A 24,192-nucleotide genomic window follows, 5' to 3' on the forward strand; every position below is an offset into this window, starting at 1 on the left:
TGACTTCCTTCATTTTTACGTTTTTAAAGTCAACCAAATATCATAGCTAAAAGAAAATTTATGGGAAATTAGAGTGCCTATTGGAATTAAGGGCAACCAAATGATACGCAAGTGTGTCAATTATCACGGAGGGCGTATCTATTTAAGAATGGTCGAATAAAACAAATGATGCATGAATACATAGTATAAGATTCGAAGGAATGTACTCGGTATATGTATTCTCAAAAGTTGTAATATCTCTATAGTCAAACAAACTCAAGTTGGAACCAATAAAGTCTTGACTCACTTGGTAAGGTTCTTACTTCTAATCCTAGAGATTTAGGGTTCAAATCTTACCAAGTGAGGGTACTTGGACGTAGGGATTCCCTTACCCTCCCCTTGAGTCTCGTCAGGGTCCTCTTTATCAAAAGAAAAAAAAAGAGTATTATGTTAAGGAGCCCAACTTAAAAGCCTACATGAATATGGGTCATTTGTAACGGGCCTTAATATCCAGCGTATTAGTAATATGAATGTTAGATTTTTGCATTTAATTAGATTAAAGAGTACAGCCCAATTTCAGAAGAATATGTTGGAACTAAAATAACCCAATCCTGCTCAGAATTCCCCTTGCTTGCAGCCTCCGGTCCAAGTTTTTGCTCACGCAGTGGGATTAAGAGCTGCCAAATTAGGTTATTGATTCAGGTTCAAATACGTTATGGTCTTGTGGACGGGTTGGGTCATCTTGAAATTGGATTAATGTTTGGTCAGTATTTTCATTTGGTTCAAATTAGCTCGGTTCGAGACCAATGGTGGATGTAGAATATTTAGTGTGGAGGGATGCTAAATAAAAAAAATAAAAAAAATGCTTGTATGAAGACTTGAACCTAAGACTTTTAGTTCAAACTCATTGCATTACCACTAGACAAAGTTAATTTAATGTTATTTATTGCATTAAAATTGTATTTAATCTATAAATTTCTACCTTTACCAAAATAAAAAAAAATAAAAAAAATCAATTTTTGGCGGGGCCGGTGCCACCCGAGCCCCTTAATAGGTCCACCTCTGTTCGAGGCACTTCAATATGGGTGAAACTTGATAAATTATTGTTTCAAGTTCTATTCAATTTAGTTATGGGCTGTATTTAGTTCGGGATACTCATGGTATGGCTTGAGTTGATATTGGACCGGAAGTTTTGAATGAGCTTGTGACGTTATATTTTGAGCTCGATTCAACTTTAGTTCGGTTGAATACATATTGGATTCGGATGAACTTTTGACCAAATTACTACGGGTTCTAATCAAAGTTCATATTGTATAAGTCTCGAATATTGGTCAAGTTCATATCACATAATTCTCGTGTATGGATCTAATACAGATCAGTTGATCTTCAAGTTCGGGTCAAGTTTGGATAAGACAAATCTCATGTTTAGAACAAATTTTATTAGATTGGGTCAATTACATTTTTATCAGTTTACTTTCTTATTATCAGGCGGGTATAGGTTCAGTTCAGTTTAAATGTATATTAGATACAAATTAGTGCCTAAAGTCAGTGGCGGAGCCAGGATTTTCAACTTGGGGGACAAAATCGTACACCGAATCTTCCTCTAAGTATTGGACTCATTTTCGTTGGACCCATTTTTATTGAGTTTCGTTCTTTTAAACAAGAATTGTCGAAGATCGGGTTGTTTAGTTGCCTTGGATTTGTTTGAATTTGGTGAATCTTTTGACATTTCCTAATTAAATTGAAAATTATATATCAATTTCCACAATCCACATCATTACATAATAACAAAACCTAAGATTCTAATTTCTAAATTTCTAATTCAACTATACATTTCAATAATTTAAATTCTCAAAAACAGGGGAAAAAAATTAAATACCAATAATTCAGAGATTAAACAATTCAATTTTCAATAAGTTCAATACTTCAAAGTTCAAAACTTCAATACCCACAAATCAACAAATGACAAATCCACAATCATTCTCAATCGAAATTAAACAAGTTGATATATACAACAATTTCATCAATTAAACAAGTAATAAGTTGAAATTCGTCTTCAATACCCACAAATGACAAAATCGTCAAATCCACAATAATTCTCAATCGAAATTAAAAAAGACTAACAAGTAATAAGTTGATATATACAACAATTTCATCAATTAAACAAGTAATAAGTTGAAATTCAGATTTACATACCTCCATTGATTTGGGTGAATTGGGTCTAGCGAAGACCGGAAGACCGAAGACAGCAAGACACCCGCCACCAACACCGACACCGCACACCGGCGACACGAACTGTCGTCTGTCGAACTCCAAGTCGCGAACTGGTGATTTGGGTGAACAGAACCGGCGACGGGAGCAGGGGTGGAGCCAATAAAGGGCGGAAGACCGAAGACAGCAAGACACCCGACACCGCCACTGGACGGGAGAAGACGCGAACGAACCAACGAAGTGCCGCCGACGAGCCTGACTGCCTGAGAACTCTAAGTCTCCAACTTTCGAACTTCGAAGAGAGAGAAATTGAGAATTGTGAAAGTTAGGGTTTAGTTTTGCAATTTCTTTTCTTCTTCTTTCTGTCTCACTTCAGTTTTTTTTTTAATTTTTTTTCTTTAATTTTTTTTTTTTAAAATTTTTTTTTTGAAAATGGGGGGACAAGTGTCCCCACATGTCCCCTTCTAGCTCCGCCCACTAAAGTTATAGCTTTCTCTCTCCAATCAGCCACACGGTAATAATGTAACATCAAACTTTAATCTTTGGCATAATCCGGGCAAGTTATGGAACAAAAAAACGCGTACGTAGATTAAGGAGACAATTAAGAAAGGTCCAATGATTAATATCAAGATTATTAAGGTGGCAATACACATGCGTAAGTACCCCACCAAGTGACTAAGATTACATGTTTCAGTAGATAAAGCTATCTCCTATTACACTAATTAAGTAATTATCATCTTTATTATATTTTGTAGGGATATATACTTCATTAACTAATTGTCTCAACTAACTACCCTTTCTTTCAGTCTTTCTTTTCTTAGAAAGTGTAATTAGTCTCTAGTTAAAGTCATTGACTTTGTTTCTTTCTACATGCTCAATTATTTATAGTAATCTGACGCGGTTAAGCTTACATGAATCCATTTTCCTAAATATGTAACATTATTATCCTTGTTACATTTTAGCGAGATTACCTGTTTGTATGAATTATCTCGATATTTAATACTCCATTTGTTTCCAAAAAAAAAAACTACCCATTTTCTATATTATGTGTCTCAAAGTGTACCTACATAAACTTTTATATATAATGAAAATTGTTACTCCATAATGTTTAAAATTATACATTGAGAAGCGTGTCCAAAGAAAGACAACTCTATATTGTTATACCATTCTTTAGCAAAGTTGTTTTGCATGGAGACAGTACAAATACAGCTAAGTTACAACGAGTAGGATTCTTTGGCCACATTCTCTTTATCACAAATTGATACGTGTAGCTAACTAACTTTTTAATGAAATGCTAGCTATAGATCTATTAATTAAACACGATAATAATATATTATCACTAATTAATTAGAACATGAAAAAGCTTTTCTTATGCCCCCCTAAAGATTAATGAGTCACTTAAATAATTGATTACAAGCATAATAAGTATTAGTTTACGTTATTTTAAATACAATCCTTCTCTTAGTCCATTTTTTTTTCGTTGTTTACATTTTGTAGGGTCTTTATATCACATTATTTATCATTAATATCTATATTTTCATGTTAGTATATAAAATTTTCAACTTGCATATTTACTTTCTCTATATAATTACTTCATAATACATTATCTGATCTTTAGAATTTGATACTAATAATTTGGCGAAAAACCCACATTTTTACTTGATGAGTGATGTACAATTGGTTTTGCCTCCACTCAAGCTTGACAAAATTAGACACTCCCTTCATTTCAAACTAGGTATTCTATTTTACTTATTAATGTCAAAGCTCATCAACTCTTTAAATGTATCATGAACCACGCAACATTGTAGCATACATAATCAAATTAATGATCAAATATGTGTAATGAAGTTTATAATAAGACAAGTGGGGCAACTAACTATATAGAAAGGGCCCATAAATATAGTAAAATACATCAATTATTGTTTAGAATTACAAATCATAGTTATTTTGAAATATTCATTTTATAAAAAAGGGCCGGGGAAAATAAGTAAAATAACAATACGATTAATATAGAATTATAGACTACTCCCCTGAAATTATGGTTTTGGTGAAATATCTTTAGTTTACATGTTGGAGCTTGTTAATTGGAGAAAAACCATGAAAATTGCTTACATTTATATAATGGACTGACCACGCACCCACGAAAAAAATCCTCTTTGCCTTTTTAAATTCTTCATTAAATCATCAGTGTGCGTACGTGTAAGAGTATTGGCAGGCGGCAGGGGAATATATATATATATATATATATATATATATATATATATATATATATATATATATATATATATATATATATATATATATATATATATATATATATATATATATATATATATATATATATATATATATATATATATATTTTTTTTTTTTTTACAGGAGGCAGAGGAATACAGAATCAATGGCTTTGATAGGAGGCAAAAATGCGTTATGTTGCAACTTTATCCGTTGAAGGTAATTAAGGGGGTGTTTGGTATTGGGTTTTTTATAGGGGTGGAAACGGAATCAGATTACCGTTTTTATTAGAATGTGTTTTATTAATGAATTTAGTAACAAAAATCGTTTCTTGATGATATCCCATTTCACCACTTTGTTTACATAAAAGAATTTACATGATGTTGAATTCTTTAAATTTAATTACCATAAATCTCTATTTCCAATGGGTAACGTACGTAGATAGAATTGCAATTTGATCTACTTCTTTTATAAAGTACTGTACTATGTAATGAATAAGTTGAAGGAAATGTGTTTAGCCGTGAGCCCACAATATCATGGGGATAAAAACTACATGTATCGATTTAGATTATATTAAGTCTTGATCAGTCTATAGACTTAGCGTTTGGTGCATTTCGATCAAGTTGTGTCAAATACTATTTTGTATATCTTAGGGAGACACGTTAAGCAACTATATCAGGTAATATCAAAATGAATATATGACAATAGGACAAGTATTCTATAAACCATGAATGTAAAGTCACCTTCCAACCAATCTTTTGATATGGAATATTTTTTTAATCACCCATACGCGACAAATATATAAGAAGTATATATGCGACTACAGAGTACTCCCTATATATCAATTTCGGTCTAAATTGGGGTACAGTCAGTCCGTAACTTCACTTCTATAAATATAAGCCAACACAACGTAACTTATTATTTAGCCAACCGAATAATTTCGTCTTTGCTGACTGGAATTGTTCACATCTTTATGTTGTCACCCATAATTATTGTTCAAATAAAATTAAAAAAAAAAATTATGTATATTTATACACGCCTCAAACCAACCACTGTTATCACAATCACTTAAGAGAGCAAGCAAATTAAATTTTCTTTTACACAGCTTTCTTAACTTCGTATTACACACTTTATTTATAATATACCATCTCATACCATAATACAAATGGCTTCCACATCAAAAATTTCTAGTTTTAAGCTTCAGTGTTGCATGTTTTTAGTACTAATTGGTGCAGCTACGGCTCAGTTATCATCAAATTTCTATTCAAGCTCGTGCCCAAATGCGCTCTCCACAATCCAATCCGCGGTTCAAGCTGCTGTGAAGAATGAGTCTCGTATGGGAGCATCCTTGCTTCGACTTCATTTCCATGATTGCTTTGTTAACGTAAGTCTATATTATTCAACACTTGTTCCATTTATACAAATAGTTTTTTTTTGTTTTTGTTTTATTTGTACATGCAATTTTCTGTCTTCTAATTAAGTTTATAGTTGATCCATGATCATTTTTCATGCAATTCTAAATGCTAAATTTTCGTTTTGATATGATGATACGATCATATCATTATTATATAAAATCAATAATTCAAAGAATCATTATTATACAAATTCAGTACTTCATAGAAGTATTAAGACATATATGGTTTATATAGATTATATACTTAATATAAATTTAATATTTTAAATAAGTTATTAAGATTGATTATGACATATATGGTTAAAGTATAGTTTGTACATGACACCTTGAAATGAATGATTGGAAATAACTATGACTGAAGAATTAATTATTATTGGCCAACTAATACCCCATAAAATGCTCAAAGAATCAAGAATTTCACATTTTTTTTTGTTGCTCCAATTCAGTCCATATTTTGAAATAGTTAATTAATTGACTTTTAATATTTACATAGTGATGGATAACAAATATAGTAATATCAAAATGTTACACGAATTATTATCTATTTAAGTGTTTTATATTACATTGCATGCATGTGTAGTAGGATGTTCATTGGAAGAGAATTATACTTGCTTTCTCTTTAATTTGACGGCCTTAACTTTTTTGAAACAATATATTTACTTGTCTACATGTGGATGATCAATAGGGATGTGATGCTTCAATTCTACTCGATGACACTGCAAATTTCACCGGAGAAAAAACAGCCGGGCCAAATGCAAACTCAGTGAGAGGTTACGATGTAATTGACACAATAAAATCACAAGTTGAGAATGTATGTGCCGGTGTTGTATCTTGTGCTGATATCTTAGCTGTTGCTGCTAGAGACTCCGTGGTCGCGGTAAGAATTTTATAAATGTATGTTAAAGGAAAGTGACGTACTTGATCTAATCATATTATTTACTTTTGTTCCATAATTTCAGCTTGGTGGGCAAAGTTGGACAGTGCAATTAGGAAGAAGAGATTCGACAACAGCAAGTCAAAGTGCAGCAAATGTGAATGTTCCAGCCCCAACTTTGAATCTTTCCCAACTCATTACATTCTTCTCCAACAAAGGCTTTACCACCCAAGAATTAGTGGCTTTATCCGGTATTTATTCAATTTTTATCCCCCTTTTTTTTGACACATTACTTTCTTACATTCTTTATATATTAGACACACATTTTAGAATTTTTTTTATCCTTTGATAGTTTGATTTTTACAACTGTACCTATTACGAAGTATTATAATAAAATGCTAAAGATTTAAGGCATAATTAGCAGAACGCCACACTGTAATAATAGTATCTAAGATTCTAAATAAAAACTTAGGATGTTTTGCGAGCTTCTAATACTAACAGGTGGCATATATACACTTTATAGTATTAATCTTATCAAACTTTGCATGGGTGATGAGTGTAGTATTACTTAATATATTCATCTCATATCATGTATACTTCTTTTTTTTTTTTTTTACTAATGTGCTTTATTTCTCCATCATATTGTAGGTGCTCACACTCTAGGCCAAGCAAGATGCACTAGTTTCCGAACACGAATCTATAACGAAACTAACATAAACTCTACACTAGCAACATCTCTACAAGCAAATTGCCCTAGTAATGGAGGCGACAACAACCTATCACCTCTCGATAAAACAAGCCCTACAACGTTCGACAATGCGTACTTCACCCTCTTGTTGAGCCAAGAAGGTCTTCTTCACTCCGACCAACAATTGTTTAGTGGGAACGGTGGAACAACTGACTCTCAAGTCTCATCTTATAGTTCGAGTTCTTCGACATTCTTCACGGATTTTGCCAATGCTATGGTTAAGATGGGTAACATGAGTGTTCTTACGGGCACAAGTGGAGAAATTAGAACTAATTGTAGGAAGACTAACTGATTTAAAATTTAAGTTTAAACTCAAAAAAAAAAAAAAAAAAAAATTACTTAAGAGTTTTAATTTTGTGCTTGATGTATAGTATATATATTTTTAAGAAAAATGGGAAATATTGGGGTGATTTATGATATTTGTATGGATTACTGAATTGTGATATAATTTTAATGTAATTATTGTCAAGCTTCATCATTTTAGTAAAGATTGGTTATTTTTGTGAAGATTATTTTGCAAGTTAACTCTTTGGTATTATAAATTGATTGTGGTCCAACTAGTTTGGTATGTAACTATTGTAGCTAACTACATACAAAGGCCCATTTATAACACTATTTTATTGGGCTCAATGATAAAGGCTACATGAATCATCTTGAAAAGTTTGACACTACAAGTGCAAAACCAAGTGCATTTTTTTAGGTGAAGGGTTTAGAAAATATAAGTTTATCTTCATGATAAACAAAAAAGTGTTTATCTATTGGTATATTTGTAGATAAGTTAACAATTTTTATTTATGAAAATGTCATGTTGACTGGGATATTTTATTGATTTATTTACAGAAATGATATTAGATAAACGATTTTTGTTTATCATGAACATAAATTGGGGCTCCCTCGAAGGGCCCAATACTTTTTAATGTTCCAAAAGTTGAAAAGTTTGTAGAAATAAACGAATCTATATACCTATGTTAAAATAGAGTTTTTTTTGGAGGAAATTTTACCTTTTAAACTCTACTTTTTTTTTTTTTTTTTTTTGTTAATTTTTTTAAATTTTTGCAAAATTATTAATTTTCCTATAAGTTTTATTATTTAATTATTATTGTTATGATAAACTTTTATTTAATATTTTTTAAGAGACTACTATATTTGAATTTCAATAGCATTATTTTTAAAACCGAGCATGGCTCGGAAATTATTTAGTGGAATATATATAATGGATTAACATGACGTTCTATGTTAACTTGAATGCCTGATAACGCTCTTTCAAAAAAAAAAAAATGCCTAATAATGTTTTTTTTAGCTCAGTATACACCTCATGGGAAGTAATTCTAATATGGGTAAACTTAGAGCTAGGTATACCTTACACGGGTTACATGCACATGATGCACATACTACATAGACGTATAATGAACTCTCTACACAAGTTTTAAATTGGCAAAAACATCAAGTTTTGCAAAAATCTTAGTGAAATATCTAATATCCAGCAAATTATAAATTCAAAATAACGCGTATATAAAAGAGATAGTTGTATGGGGCCAATGAATCAAGAGTTTATTAGTAAGTTGTTCAAAACATGCGTTAGAACACCACAGGTGACTACATGACATGTTTTGATTTGTTGAAAAATCTACACCGAACCTAGTCCTACTAGGCTACTACATCAATTAAATAATCTAAATTTCCAATTTTAGGAAGTGTAGTGACTTAGTCTCTAATCAAAGCTCTTATTTTACTTCTGTTTAACTACTTTTAGTAATTAATTAATGCAATTGCTAATTATAGGAAGAGTTTTTGACGTAGTACCAAAGTACTGATTTTTCCCCTGCCCAACCATTTTTTTGTAATTGATGTGACTAATCTTTATTGCCAAAATTGGTAAGAAATATTATATGAAACGTATCTTAAAGACCATGAAAATTTAAATAGAGCAAAACATATATGAATGGACGGAGGAATATATACTTCATAACATAATTTCAGAAGCTACTTTAAGTGCATACTATAAGACCGTGTTGATTATGAGTGCGTACTATGAGACTGTGTTGATTATAAAACGAAAAAAAAAAAATTAATGTATTTTTAACTACTTAGAACAATTGAAAACCGAGCGACGCATAATTACAACAATTATTACAATAAAGAATCTAGTTAAACAGTAGTATATAAATAACGAAACAATTATTTTAAAATTATAAAATCAATCAATTAATCAATCAATCAAAACCTTAATCCTATAAGTGTGGTTGATTACATGAATCAAAAGTGATAATTTCGCGTAGTCATCGACAAAAATCTTCCTCCTCCATCCCTTACGATCCAGTGCCTCATCCTCATGCAAATCCATATACTTCATATTCTTCTTAACTCCTTCCAACCAGTCATTTTCGGTCTCCAGGCCATCTCCCTCGTTTAACCCCACCATGGTCCCACTCTTCAACTCTTTGCACCGGTGCACCCTCGGGTCTCCGTCTTACATGCCCAAACCAACGCAGGCGATTTTCCCTTAGTTTGTGTGCAATGCCCTTACACACTTATATTCTTGCGAATAACTTCATTTCTGATTATATCTCTTAAAGTGTTCTTGCACATCCACCTTAACATGCACATTTCCGTAACCTCCATTTTTTAAATGTGCTCCTTTTTAGAAGCTCAACATTTTGTACCATAGAGCAACACTGGTGTTATGGCAATCTTGTACAATTTTCCCTTCAACTGTTAGGGAATGCTTCGGTCACATAACACTCCCATGGCTGCTCTCCATTTAAACCACCCCGACTTAATCCCTTGGGCCACGTCTTGATCAAAGTCACCAATCTTCTAGATGATTGACCCAACATGTTTGAAACATTCACTCATTGTCAAGTCCTTTCTATCCAAATTCACCACATCATTATTTTAATTTAAAATTATACTTTGCCTTTTATTTTCCCTTTCTTTTTTCATCTTTAATAATTTTGTGCACTTGCGTAGTGGATGTTTTTACTTTGTTGTAACAACAAATCATTCTTTGATGAGTAGAAAGAATGCTACGTGTATACAATATGTCCACTCATGAAATCCTCTTAGAAGTAAGAATTGTAAATCATTGAGCTATTCATAGTTTGCATATTGTTTGGTCGCAAATTCTTTATTGGAATTATTTTTTAAACTTTATGCTTAATATTCTACAGTAATTTTTAATTCTTAATTGAAAATTACACAGATCTACTGTAACTAAATCACAAATGAAATATTTCATCCTCTTTTGAGTATATTACTATTTACTAATTTTGGTTCCGTTAGTTACAAGTATTAAAAAATGTTTGTGGTTTTGATCATGCCTCTATGCATCATAATCTTACGTTTAGAAATAGAGGAAATTAAATAAAATGGAGATATCATGTTCAGTATAAATAACTTCAATTCAGTAAAATTAAAGTGAATAGAATATGTTCTAATTTATAAACAACTTAAAAAGAATATAAACATATAATTTGATTTGAAAGAGTTTGTCATGAATTATTATTGTAACACAACTTGCATGGTATTTATTACAAACCTAATTTAGTGAGCGATGAAATATTGACTAGAATAATTCCTCTTGGTATTATCACACACGTATATATGTACGCATTCTTCCTTCGAAATCAAGCCAACTACAGACAATAACAATAATAATAATAATAATAATAATAATAATAATAATAATAATCTATACACTTATTTTCTCTTATACACTTATCCATAACACAAATGGCTTCTCTATTGTCTTCCACATCAAAACCTTCCGGCTTTAAGCTTCAATTTTGCTTGCTTTTGGCACTTATAGGAGCTGTTACGGCTCAGTTATCATCGAACTTCTATTCAAGCTCGTGCCCAAATGCGCTCTCCACAATTCAATCTGCAGTTAAAACTGCTGTAGGGAGTGAGGCTCGCATGGGAGCATCTTTGCTTAGGCTTCATTTCCATGACTGCTTTGTTAATGTAAGTAGCTAAGTTTGAATATGTGTTTCAAGGATCAATATAGTACGTACGTTGATGTTCATCCATAAGATTTCTTTTCATCTACTACGTAGTTAAGTTTATACTACTATATGATTAGTTCAACTCTTGAGCTTGAAACAACTCTTTTCTTAACCAAATAAAAAAAAATCTCCATGGATGTTTTCTTAGCTTTTTAAGCTTAAACAAGTATATGATTATAATTAAAATTTTAAGTACTCCGTAACATCAGTAAAATTTTTGAATTGTTAATTGGTTATGACATGCACACGTACCATACTCCGTAGTTATTATTTATTTGGGTTTAGTAACGGTGTGCTTTTTTTATATTTTCTATCTGTTTTTTCTATTTAATTAGTTGCAACGATTTGACTTTTACTTTTATCTTCAAATTTTGAGATAAGTGTAACAAGATCCCACATACTTGTATATGACTATGTTTTCTCTTTAGTATAAATCACAAAAGGTGATTTTCCGGCCACAATCAAGTGAATAGTGCAAAAAACAAAAAAAAAAAAGTCGCAACTAATGAAAAAATGAAGTAACACAATAAGTTAAAAGATAAAGTAAGACACAAATGACTACACGCACAATACTTAAAATAGTTTTCCTTTTAGGGAAACGTTTAAGTTTCTGGATAGTTTTCAAATCACAACCGTTTAATTTTATTGACTAATGTGAACGGTTGATATAATTTATATTTTATTTTATTTTGAAAAAATTGTCCAAAACAAATTTTTAAAAAAAATACTACTCACGTTCTTATCGGTTATGTTTAAGTTTCTTCTTTATTTACTCTGTATTTTTTCCCCTTTACTTCTCTTCGATCGTGATCCATGTATAGTACGTGATTATAACGATTGACTCCAAGTTCAACCATTATTGTCGTCTTCACTGTAATTTTCTTGAATCCACCCTTCGCTTTACTCAATATTTTTTCCCCATTACACTAGCGAAATCGCCACACAGTGCTATGGATCCATCGTTATGAGAATTAAATTAATTAAGTGAAAATCATTGACGTACAATAAGTATAAGGATAAGAATAATAGGAGCTTACCTTTTTTCGAATTTTGCGCATAGGACTACTGGATGGCATTTGATCGACTCTATTTTAGCCTATGAATATGGCATTCAAATAGAGTTGATTGAATTAAAGAGTGCTACTGTTCGATTTTTTCTTGATTACAAGTACTTGATGCATTGGCAATATTAAAAATTACAGGAATTTGGTCTTTATACTTTAACTGACAGTATTTCTAATTGTTTGGTCAATATATTTTTTTTTTCTTTTTTTTTATTTTTTTTTTTATTTTTTAATTTAGTGTATCCACTCTTCACATTAGTCAATAGAAATAAACAGCTGTGATTTAATTTTAATTGTGGCTACTCAAAAGTCATCCTAAGTGTCTTGCATTCTAATATATACACACTAGATCAATTAAAAATCGTCCAACTATAAACTTTTAACGTATATATGTGTATACAAGTATATAGTAGAGTAGTACGTTGGAAGCGAGCCCATAACGTCATACACGCTTTAATATTTAATTTGTAGCCTATAATGATAACCTTAATTAATCAAGTTAAGAAGTTTGTTTGTCTTCTCTTTGTGATTGACAGGGATGTGATGGTTCAATTTTGCTCAACGACACTTCAAACTTCACCGGAGAAAAAACAGCAAGACCAAATGCTGGTTCGGTGAGGGGTTATGAAGTAATAGACACAATTAAGTCTCAAGTTGAGAATTTATGTCCCGGGATTGTATCTTGTGCTGATATTGTAGCGGTCGCTGCTAGAGACTCAGTGGTTGCGGTAAGTATGTGTTTCAATTGTTTTCATCGATCATAAAGAAATTTCTAATAATAATTTGATTTAGCAACTTGATTTATTTCTTTTTCGAATCACAATTATAAATTCATCCATCAACCTTATTAAACATGAAATTTCCAATTGTTGCTTTTATTATATGTGACACTCCAATAGTCCAATGACCAATCTCTAAATTATTTTTCATTTTTCAGCTTGGTGGACCAAGTTGGACAGTACTGTTAGGGAGAAGAGATTCAACTACAGCAAGTCTTAGCTCGGCTAATTCCGATATTCCTGCCCCAACTTTGAATATAAACGAGCTCATCAAATCTTTTTCAGACAAAGGCTTTACTACCCAAGAAATGGTGGCCTTATCTGGTATTTTATCCAATTCATTATTTTTTTTTTTAAAAAAAAAAAAAAAAAAAAAAAGGGTACGAGTCAACTCTGTAGGGAAATGATGTACAAAAATTGAAACAAACGTACATGCATGCATGTGCTCATGAACTTAATATTGAATTAGAATATGCAATAAGCCAATAATGGACATGTATTATATCCTATCATGAAATATATTCAATGTGGCATTACTAGTGAAATTTTATTTCATCTAAAGTTGTACCGTATTTCTTTCATTGTAGGTGCTCACACTATAGGGCAAGCAAGATGCACCACTTTCAAAACACGTATCTATAACGAAACTAATATAGACTCCACATTTGCGACGTCTTTGCATGCAAATTGTCCTCAGAGTGGAGGAGACAACAACCTTTCGCCACTTGACAAAACAAGTGCAACAACGTTTGACAATGCCTACTACACCAACTTGTTGAGCCAAGAAGGTCTTCTTCACTCCGACCAACAATTGTATAATGGAAATGGTACCGGAACCACGGACTCTCAAGTCTCGTCCTATAGCTCGAGTTCTTCAACATTCCTCACTGATTTCTCGGATGCAATGGTGAAGATGGGTAACTTGAGTGTACTTACTGGCACGAATGGAGAAATTAGAACTATTTGCAGCAAAACCAATTGATTTTACTACGTATATGGTTGACACTATGAATATTTTTGTATACTTACTACAACTATTGCATTTGAGTTGTAAGGAAAGATGATATCTTTTTTTTTTTTTTTTTTTTTTTTTTTTAAAAAGTTATGTATTGTGATATTGATTTCTTTACCTTATTTTTTTTGGCCTCAATGAATTGTGAATTATTGCTATGTATTCCTATACTCGCATTATTGGTAATTATTAATGAAACATATTAGTGTGATCTTGAACGATATTTTTTTGAAGTTTTTTGTTTTTATTTATGTTTTGGATCTATTTGTTCCTCCTTTTTTTTTTTTGATGCAATTATGTGTTCCAAAGTTACGGCCACCTAAGTGTAATTGTATCATTTAGCTATTTACATTTTTAGTTAAAAGAACACGCTACATACAAAATCGTCTTAAATAGTTTGAAGGCCTTGTACTAAGCTATTTATAAAATCGATCATTCCCTGAAACTGAAAAAACTTGCGCAACGTTGTATATATTACTCGTAATATATAAAATTATATTGGTCCATATTATTTATGATAATACTATCTTGCTTTACAATGAGTATCTACCAAGTGTTTAATACAAATCATATACCATGCATATTGGTATATATATGGATGATACCTTGGATAATACCATTGGTAGGTTATTCCTATTTCTTAGTAGCTAGTTGTTTCACATATATACATTGATACATAGTATGTCATATAGTCTTAGTTTACTAGAATACACATAGTCTTCCTTAGTTTACTAAAATACACCACACCTAAAGCACAAGTAGAATCCTTTTTATATATATATGTAAGGAAGTTTAAGTTTCTTTCGGTAATCCCATATCTCCTTAGACATCAAAGAGAGTTGTGATTATATCGAAAATCTTCTCTTCAATCAAGGTTGAAGCATCAGTGTTGGTCTTCCAACAACTGGTTCTGATTTCTCCATTTGTGCCCGTAAGAACATCTATGTTGCCCATCTTTATCATTGCATTGGCAAAGTCTCTGAAGAATGTTGAAGAATTTGAACTATAAGACGAGACTATAGAGTCTGTTGATCCGGTACCATTGAACAATTCCTGGTCGGAGTGAAGAAGATCTTGTGAACTCAACAAGTTATTGAAGTAGACATTATCAAACGTCGTTGGGGTTTTGTCGAGTGGCACGGTGTTGTTGGCCCCTGACCCATCACTAGGGCAAGTTCCTTGTAAAGATGAAGCAAATGTGGGGTTTATGTTGGAGTCTTGTGAGAGGCGATTTTGGAAATTGGAGCATTTTGCAACACCAATAGTGTGAGCTCCTACAATAGATCATCAATAATATAAACAAGATTAATCGATTGAAGTTACTCGCTTCATTTACTTACACTTGTTTCCCATTGACTTTCACGCTACATCAATATAAATGCATAACTTTGATTATTAATATATACACCGGTATTTGATAATTTACACGTAGAAAAAGTGTGAAATAAAGTAGAGATGTTGAATTATTAGTCGATAAAAACCTGATAAAGCAACCAAATCTTGTGGATTAAGTCCATGGTCAGAGAACATTTTAGTGAGCTGGCTTATATTCATAGTTGGAGCAGGGAGATTGACATTAGCTGCAGTTAAATTTGCTGTAGTTGAATCTCTTCTTCCTAGTAGCACGGTCCAACTTGGTCCACCAAGCTGAATAATAATGACGCAAAGTAATTATAAGTTTATAACTACTACGTAATACGATTAATAATAAAACAATCTCACATTACTGACTTTTGTACTATTCACATATTCTCATTTTTACCATAATTTTTTTAGGAACTAAGAAAATAAATTACCGTTACTTAAGGTAGGTTTTTAACATACTCAATATTTATCAACTTGCAAAACCTTAAGCGGAGGTAGTACACTACTCCAAGTAAGTAACATTTTTTTCATACGAAATACAAAGTAAGTAACAACAAATATCAAAATAAATGACAGCCATAATTATATGCAAATGACAGCCATGTACTTCTACTTGATTAGTGATTCGTTAGTGATAGGCATCTACGAAGTTGCAAACTACCTATTTCAAAATAAATGTCCAAATCAAAGTCATTTGACGTAGTTGAAAAATTCTCTAACTTTTTAATTTTCCCTTTACTCAAATGATATTTGTCCTCAATATATACTTCGTACATATGTATCGCTAAAAATGACAATTTTCTCTAAAGTTATGTTTACCTTGATTTATTTAACTAGATTAAATCATTCATAAGTATTTATAATTTTATGTAAAAAACATTAATACGTTATAGATGTATATAAAATTTCTAGTATTGTTAGGATGATGGAATCGTGATGATATATATTCTATTGACGACAAGTACTCAAGTAGTGAGTACAATATGTTTATAGAGAATATTACTACGAGTATAATTTTATACCTCAACTACGGAGTCTCTAGCAGCAACTGCTAAAATATCGGCGCAAGAAACAACACCGGCACATATACTCTCAACCCGAGCTTTTATGGCGTCAATCACCTCAAAGCCTCTCACGGAATTAATATTTGGAGCTGCAGTTTTTTCTCCAGTAAAGTTGGCAGTATCGTTAAGTAAAATCGAACCGTCACAACCCTGTTGCATCCACATAGAGTGCAATTCTTTATGTCAAAATCATTTGGTGTATTATTAGACGTAACAACAAAGAACATGCATGTGATAATAAACCATAAATTGAAGAGGATGGTGAAAATAGAGGGAGCCCCAGTTTCCCATTATGAGAAACACTTTTGTTTCTCATAATGACATTTTGGAAAATAATGTGATGTTTTTCACTGATGAGGACTGCATATGTGTCATGAGTGGGAGCTCCAAATCTTGACACATACCCCATGAAAAACAGAGAATTAGCCGTGAAAATATCATAAAATCACATAACATCATATCAACTGCACGTTTATATTTGTAGAAAGTGTTCGTCGATTGTTGCCTTACATTAACAAAGCAATCATGGAAATGAAGCCGAAGCAAGGATGCTCCCATGCGAGCCTCGTTTCTCACAGCAGATTGAACAACGGATTGGATTGTGGAGAGTAAATTTGGGCATGAGTTTGAATAGAAATTTGGTGTTAGTTGAGCTGAAACTCCTCCAATGAGTACTAAAAACAGGTAACATTGAAGCTTAAAACAGAAAAACTTGGATCCCAAAGATGATAAGATAAACTTCATTATATTGGAACTCTAGGAGAAATAATAGTTATTATTGTTTGCTTGAATGCAATGATATATGGGTGGATAGTAGCATGTACTTATATATATATAGACAATACAAAGTGGAGTATAAAGTAGGGCGAGTAAAACTATTCGAAGATCCGATCCAATGTTTTAGGATATCTAGTTCGATACTAATTTCAATTCAGATCAGATATTCGATCCAAATTAAAATTTTAAAAATTAGATATCTATTTGGATACCAATTTTTGGATTTTTGGATATCGGATATATTCGAATAATATTTACAATATTTTGAAATTTAGATATCAGATAGCGAATATTCAATCCATATATCCAGTCGGGTATTAGATATCTGATCCAAATATCATATCTAGAAATCTGGGTTTTATTTTATATTTTTCTTACAAAAATTCTAAATTAAAAATCATTATATAACATTTCGGATATCTCATATTTGGTATATCTGATCGAAAAAATTTCGGATTGAATTCAAACATTCGATATCCCAAATTTCGAATATCCGATCTGAAATTCCCGTGCTCACCCCTACTACTCCTTCCATGTTTTTTTAAGTACTGCACTTGATTTTTTTCACTACTCACATAATGGTATTGACTTAATTATTTTCTTAATATATAAAAAAATGTTATTGTATAACACATTGTTGGATAATGTATACTTTTATTATATCAATTTTCTTATATTTTTTACTAGCATATAATTAGATAAATTAATAGTGAAAGACGTGCCTCATCATTCATGTTTAGTCAAAGTGTAACAACATTTAAAAAAACCGACAAAAAAAGTATAAAGTATGAATAGTTCTAGTCAGCATCAATATATAGCACGAGAAGAATTGGTTTACAAAAAACCAAGAAAACCTTTTCAAGTATGTGGACAACTCGATCACAATATGATGATACACTTACAATTTCGAGTATTTTGATTCATTGTCCTATTTAAACTATCTGGCTGGTAGTTTGTTCATCATTCTGACGTTAACTTAACAAACTTGATCATGTTCATTGTTATGCAAGAAAAATAATTATATTAAACAATCAAAGTTGTTGATTGTTAAGGATACGGTTTATTATAAATTTAGGTAGGTATCAAGGATTCACGGGTCAAATCATATGACACTTAGATACTTTGTTACTTTGTAGTTTGTATACTATATATGTTAATCAAGGTATCCAAGAATAGTTTAGATACATTGTTTATTTGTTTTTTTATGTGCATAACAATAGAGCATCAAGTCATTTCAAAATATTAAATTACTCAAGTGAAAAATATTGCTTATTTTAGCTTATCACAGGTGCTCCAAACTTTTTTTTTGTATGCCTTGTGTTTGAGACTATTCTTTGAACTTTTTTTTTTTTTTTTTTTTAATAAAGTAAAATTTGTTTAATTATTGAATTAACTTTAGTTCATTAGATATGAAAACCAAATGGCCAATGTTAAAGTTAGAACATAACTTGAGAAATCTCATCGTAGAAAGTTACAATAATTAAAGATCAGAAGAGTAATGCTTACTACTACGGAGTATCTCTATATGTTTGGAGTATGAACTTGTACTTAGGGGGTCACACCATTAGTTTTGGAATTTAATAAACTCGAGGTTTCTGTGGATTATTTTTCATTGAAATAAAAAATATTGGATTTATATATCATCTATGCTCATTTTAAATTAGGTTCTTGATCTTATGCATTTGCTTTTACTAATTTTTATACGTATGGATTAGTTACGTTAGTTACACACTTACTCAGTGTAGGATGTAGATAGGTTGCATATATATATATATACAGGATATATTTAAAACCAATAGATTTTACAAAATGATGAAATTTGAAACTTATTTCATACTTTCTCTGTTTTTATTAGTTAATATGTTTCTATTATCACTTTTGCCAATGTACAACTTTAACGATTGATATATCTAATTATCAAAATTGCAATATTATAAAAAATGGATATAATTAAAAGTTATATCGAGACGATGCGATTCAAACAAGATCCATGTGAATATGTTTCATCGTTACATCGTAGATATAAATAATAAAGCACAAAAGCTGATCAAAGTATAATTTATAAATAATGCCGCAAAAGTCAAAACGTGTCAACTAAAAAAACGAAGAGTGAAAATAAATTCTCTGTATATAAAACTCAAAGCCGTTACAAGATTACAAAGCATATCATAATATTCCTTAGTACATTAATTAAAATATTTAAAAACATACTAGATTATCATAAAACACACATATATGTATTTATTTTTCCTTAGCAATACCTTACATATTAAATATAGTTGTGATTAGATCGATAATCTTACTATCAATCGCGTTCAAACCAGCTGAGTTTGGCTTCCTACAATTTGTTCTTATTTCTCCACTTGTACCTGTAAGAACACTCATGTTACCCATCTTTATCATAGCATTGGAGAAATCCGTAAAGAATGCCGTCGAATTCGAACTATAAGCCGAGACTTGATTATCCGTGGTTCCAGTAGTATTACCACTCCACAATTCTTGGTCCGAGTGAAGAAGACCCTTTAGGCTTAACAAGTTGGTGAAGTAGGCATTGTCGAACGTGTTTGGGGTGGTCGTATCGAGTGGCGAAGTAGTGTTGTCACCTCCGGTACGAGGACAATTTGATTGTAAAGATGAGGCGAATGTGGAATTTATGTTGGTTTCATTATAGATATGTGATCGGAATGTTGTGCATCTTGCTTGCCCTATAGTATGTGCACCTGCAAGCAATACACAAATGTACGATGTTTTAATATATCATACATATGTAACAATATGAACTATGCATATAAAAAGTTTATTACCATATATATTTTTTAAACGTCGTCTTCAGAGATTTTAAATGTCACTCTGATCTTACAATAAATTATTATAAACGTGTCCATGGTTGAGCCAAACTAATCAATAAGTATATACCTGACAAAGCAACCAACTCTTGGGGATTAAAGCCATGGTTGGAGAACAACGTAATTAGTTGGTTAAGATTCATAGAAGGAGCAGGAAGATTGGAATTAGCTGCACTTGCATTTGCTGTTGTGGAATCTCTTCTTCCAAGTAGCACTGTATAATTTTGTCCACCAAGCTGAATTATGGAACAAATATTTAATAATTGTAAGTATACATGCCTTCTAATGTAAGTCTTGAAAAGTAAAAGTAATAAACAATAACATAATCAAAACCTTAATTTCATTAATTATGATATTTGAAAATTGATATTGCTTCCATCGATACGAATCTAAATATTTTTTCGTTTTATTTTATTTACTCGCAACACTTTAATATTTACCAGTATTTAATTTATATATGGAGTATTTTTGTTTGCCTATCTTTAATAACTGATATGTATGACAAATTATAGTCAAGGGGATTTTATTAGATTTGTCTTAATATATATTTTTATATTGTCAACATTATTTTTTTTAATTTTTACATAATTATAATTAAAATATATAATAGTAAAAGTTATAAATCGGCAAAAACATGCATGCATGAAAATCAAATGTACTATTGCAATTCGCAGGTAAAATGTAACCGAGGAAGTAATAAATCGAAGTGTATGATTAATTAAAGAGGAGTATCAAAGAGGAGTGTTGCTTGAGTATATATGGTCAAAAGTGAAAGCTAAAATAATAATCAGTATTATATGGGGGAAGTATTTTTTAACGTAACTACATTAGCTTTAAATTTTTTTTATTTTTTTTATAACTTTATCACAAGATAATCAGAGTTCTAGCTTTTTAGTGTTGTTTTTTTAATGATACGTCAATATATTACTCGTTAAGTCATCTTTTACAGCTATTTAGCTATAATAATGTATTCCTTTCATTCTATATAATACTACTTATGGTAGTAATATTCAAGAGAACTACTTTTAACGTACACTTAATTTTTACTATTCACCCTAGCTATTACTAAATATTACTCTTCTGCCCTTCTTTTAACACAAAAAATAATTAAATAAAAAAATAATACACGGAAATTCCATGTGTTTTTTCATAATGAAGTCACCTTCATTAACACCTACTCCATAAGATTTTTAAGACTTTATTACATGATTAATTACTTTAAAATGTGTAACCATGTGAATTGATGACTTATCGTGCTTACTCTTTATTTGAAGCCTATTAACTTTATATCTGACTACTATACATGAGATTTGACAAGTTTGGTGGATGTTCATAGGTTCATGTGTCAAATTAAATGATTGATATGAAAAGTAAGGAAATTTAATTTAATTCCAAGAAGACTAAATAATAGCATTTTTACCGCAACCACGGAGTCTCTAGCAGCAACAGCTAATATATCAGCACAAGATACAACACCGGCACATACATTCTCAACTTGTGATTTAATGGTATCAATTACTTCAAAACCCCTAACTGAACTTTGATTTGGAATCGCTGTTTTCTCACCAGTGAAATTCGCTGTATCATCGAGTAAAATGGAACCATCACATCCCTGTTCACCGTATAAAGTATAATTTGTCAAATAGTTTAACATGCAGGTAGTTTTAATCCAAATGAAAGAGTATATCTCTTCCTATAAAAAATTATATAGAAATTGCTAAAATTTCATCAAACATTCACTAAAATTGAAGTACGAAATTGTCTAGGGGTGACTTGGAATGAACCTTTCTTGGTGGAGGAAAGGTGTGACCTCTATAGTCGTATTTAGGGGTGACTTGTTACGCGTTGAGAAGACTATTTATTGGTATAAGTAAAAAAGGACTATAGCTTAGTAGGACCACTTAACGTTTGATATGTAACATTTTTTTTTTGTTCTTACTATCTATATATACACATTCGATGTGACAAGTAAATTAGGTTGATATAAGCATATAGAATAATATGTAGATATTTTTCTACTTTTTCGTTCAATGTTAATAATGGTATAAACCAATACATATGTTTAACCAATTCAAACACCTTAAACCATTGAACACCTTAAACGATTGACGTCAAAATAGTTCATGACGAAATTGGACCGACAAAGATGATCAAACGCAAACTTGTTGAACATTCCACAAAAATTAAGTATACTTGGATGAAATGATCAACTAATTCAAGAACATTATTAAAGGGTATTACAAGCATACATATTACTTCATATATATATATATATATACGTACTCCGTGTACTTTGTACGAAAAGTATTCAAGTGTTACTTACATTTACAAAGCAATCATGGAAATGAAGCCGAAGTAAGGATGCTCCCATGCGAGTCTCATTATTTATAGCAGATTGAACGGCCGATTGGATTGTGGAAAGCGCATTTGGGCATGAGCTTGAATAGAAATTTGGTGACAATTGAGCTGAAGCTACACCAATTAATAGCCAAAACAAGCAATATTGAAGTTTTGAATTGAAGAGCTTTGAACTAGATTTTGATAAAAAGGAAGTCATTTCTGCTATGATTTAATGAGCCTAGACACCGTTTTTGAATAAGAGGGAGGTGGAGAATTGTAAGGAAAGCAAAGGACTTAATTTATAGTAGCATCTAGTCTAAATTAAAGTGTGAACAATTTGAGTAAATTAAATATTCTAAGAAGAATGTTAGGTTAGCTCCAAATTCCAAGCAGAACCATAATTGTAGAAGTGGACAAAATGATATGTACTGTTTTGGATTAAATCATTAAGAGCAGTTAGATTTTTTTTTTTTCTTAATTATATTATTAAGGTGGCTTTATTTGAAATAGCTAACAACTAGCTAGGGAGTAAAATATATTTTCTTTTTTTAGGAAATGGAGTAGAAATATAATAATACTTATATTAGTACATACAATACGAGTATGTCTTTTGAGCTTTGTTTAGACTTTAATCAACTAAGCTACTCTCTCTTTTTTTCGTTTAGGTGTAACAATTATTTTATTTATTATTTTTTTTACACGAAGATACAACAATTTGACTTTTACAATATTCATATGTTTTACTTTGATCATATTATTTACTAGCATATAAAAATAAATATTAGTGTATAGATGTTTTTAGATTATTTTTTGATGTATATTTTCAGCAAATTCAATTTACATAATTTTATTAACAAATAATTACAAGTATTAATTGTCAAGATACAGATATTAGTAGTCAAAATTATACATTGATAAATATATTAATTAAATTATTGCACTTAACCTTAAAGTCTTAAACAAATATTGTAAGCCGAATCCATCAAATCAATCGCCATATAATTCCTACTTGGAACTGCTTTAAGCATGTGTCTTATTGGACATCAATTAATATAATTTTTAAAAGTAAACATTTATACATTGAGCATATTTCCACTTGAATGAGTACTTTTCAAATCAAATTTCAAATCCAATAACAACGTTTTACGAAATTTAGCCAGCTAAGAATTCATGAGAAATGAATCCTGTGAAAAGTCATTACATTTGTTAGAGACTTTGAGTATTCCTTCTAGAAAGGGAGGACCAAAATATTTGATAGGGTGTGTTTTTCTCCAGGTTAGATTCCCATAGTAACATTGTTTCTTTCTATCCTTGCTTTAAATTAAACATATATTTTTCATATATTAATATAAAAGTAATATCTTTAGAATATTTTATATTATTAAGAAAATGATTAAGTTAATATTATGTAGTACATTTAGGATAGTTCCTTAATATTATCTTATAAGAAGTCTTAAAGTGTTAGGATTGTTTCCTAGCT

General features: G+C 30.8%; 4 protein-coding genes across 4 annotated transcripts; 2 read left to right on the forward strand and 2 right to left on the reverse strand.

Moving 5' to 3' along the window:
• Nucleotides 1-5,250: 5,250 nt before the first annotated feature.
• On the forward strand, nt 5,251-7,968 carry LOC110730826 (cationic peroxidase 1-like). Its single transcript, XM_021910651.1, has 4 exons — nt 5,251-5,809; nt 6,525-6,716; nt 6,799-6,964; nt 7,362-7,968. Exons 1-4 carry the CDS (start codon nt 5,591-5,593, stop codon nt 7,751-7,753), a joined length of 969 nt encoding a protein of 322 aa, XP_021766343.1. The 5' UTR covers nt 5,251-5,590; the 3' UTR covers nt 7,754-7,968.
• Nucleotides 7,969-11,101: 3,133 nt separating this feature from the next.
• On the forward strand, nt 11,102-14,732 carry LOC110730815 (cationic peroxidase 1-like). Its single transcript, XM_021910642.1, has 4 exons — nt 11,102-11,424; nt 13,066-13,257; nt 13,467-13,632; nt 13,896-14,732. The coding sequence occupies exons 1-4, from the start codon at nt 11,194-11,196 to the stop codon at nt 14,288-14,290; spliced, it is 984 nt and encodes a 327-aa protein (XP_021766334.1). The 5' UTR covers nt 11,102-11,193; the 3' UTR covers nt 14,291-14,732.
• Nucleotides 14,733-14,806: 74 nt separating this feature from the next.
• Nucleotides 14,807-17,545, reverse strand: LOC110730808 (cationic peroxidase 1-like). The gene is made up of 4 exons (XM_021910632.1): nt 17,260-17,545; nt 16,708-16,899; nt 15,802-15,967; nt 14,807-15,594 (listed from the first exon to the last, which is right to left on the reverse strand). Exons 1-4 carry the CDS (start codon nt 17,491-17,493, stop codon nt 15,143-15,145), a joined length of 1,044 nt encoding a protein of 347 aa, XP_021766324.1. The 5' UTR covers nt 17,494-17,545; the 3' UTR covers nt 14,807-15,142.
• Nucleotides 17,546-19,636: 2,091 nt separating this feature from the next.
• Nucleotides 19,637-23,385, reverse strand: LOC110730799 (cationic peroxidase 1-like). The gene is made up of 4 exons (XM_021910623.1): nt 22,696-23,385; nt 21,793-21,984; nt 20,443-20,608; nt 19,637-20,246 (listed from the first exon to the last, which is right to left on the reverse strand). Exons 1-4 carry the CDS (start codon nt 22,927-22,929, stop codon nt 19,789-19,791), a joined length of 1,050 nt encoding a protein of 349 aa, XP_021766315.1. The 5' UTR covers nt 22,930-23,385; the 3' UTR covers nt 19,637-19,788.
• Nucleotides 23,386-24,192: the final 807 nt, after the last annotated feature.

The sequence above is a fragment of the Chenopodium quinoa genome, unplaced genomic scaffold (genome assembly GCF_001683475.1).
Source record: "Chenopodium quinoa cultivar QQ74 unplaced genomic scaffold, ASM168347v1, whole genome shotgun sequence".
NCBI lineage: Eukaryota > Viridiplantae > Streptophyta > Magnoliopsida > Caryophyllales > Amaranthaceae > Chenopodium > Chenopodium quinoa.

What these genes read in the sequence shown, in the direction of transcription:
- LOC110730815 (XM_021910642.1), top strand. Translation starts at nt 11,194, where the DNA reads ATGGCTTCTCTATTGTCTTCCACATCAAAACCTTCCGGCTTTAAGCTT. An exon ending in TCCATGACTGCTTTGTTAAT is followed by an intron (nt 11,425 to 13,065) that starts GTAAGTAGCTAA and finishes TGTGATTGACAG; the next exon opens with GGATGTGATGGTTCAATTTT. An exon ending in AGAAATGGTGGCCTTATCTG is followed by an intron (nt 13,633 to 13,895) that starts GTATTTTATCCA and finishes CTTTCATTGTAG; the next exon opens with GTGCTCACACTATAGGGCAA.
- LOC110730799 (XM_021910623.1), bottom strand. Translation starts at nt 22,929, where the DNA reads ATGACTTCCTTTTTATCAAAATCTAGTTCAAAGCTCTTCAATTCAAAA. An exon ending in TCCATGATTGCTTTGTAAAT is followed by an intron (nt 21,985 to 22,695) that starts GTAAGTAACACT and finishes TACGGTGAACAG; the next exon opens with GGATGTGATGGTTCCATTTT. An exon ending in CTAGAGACTCCGTGGTTGCG is followed by an intron (nt 20,609 to 21,792) that starts GTAAAAATGCTA and finishes TCCATAATTCAG; the next exon opens with CTTGGTGGACAAAATTATAC.
- LOC110730826 (XM_021910651.1), top strand. Translation starts at nt 5,591, where the DNA reads ATGGCTTCCACATCAAAAATTTCTAGTTTTAAGCTTCAGTGTTGCATG. An exon ending in CTAGAGACTCCGTGGTCGCG is followed by an intron (nt 6,717 to 6,798) that starts GTAAGAATTTTA and finishes CCATAATTTCAG; the next exon opens with CTTGGTGGGCAAAGTTGGAC. An exon ending in AGAATTAGTGGCTTTATCCG is followed by an intron (nt 6,965 to 7,361) that starts GTATTTATTCAA and finishes ATCATATTGTAG; the next exon opens with GTGCTCACACTCTAGGCCAA.
- LOC110730808 (XM_021910632.1), bottom strand. Translation starts at nt 17,493, where the DNA reads ATGAAGTTTATCTTATCATCTTTGGGATCCAAGTTTTTCTGTTTTAAG. An exon ending in TCCATGATTGCTTTGTTAAT is followed by an intron (nt 16,900 to 17,259) that starts GTAAGGCAACAA and finishes TGGATGCAACAG; the next exon opens with GGTTGTGACGGTTCGATTTT. An exon ending in AGATTTGGTTGCTTTATCAG is followed by an intron (nt 15,595 to 15,801) that starts GTTTTTATCGAC and finishes GATCTATTGTAG; the next exon opens with GAGCTCACACTATTGGTGTT.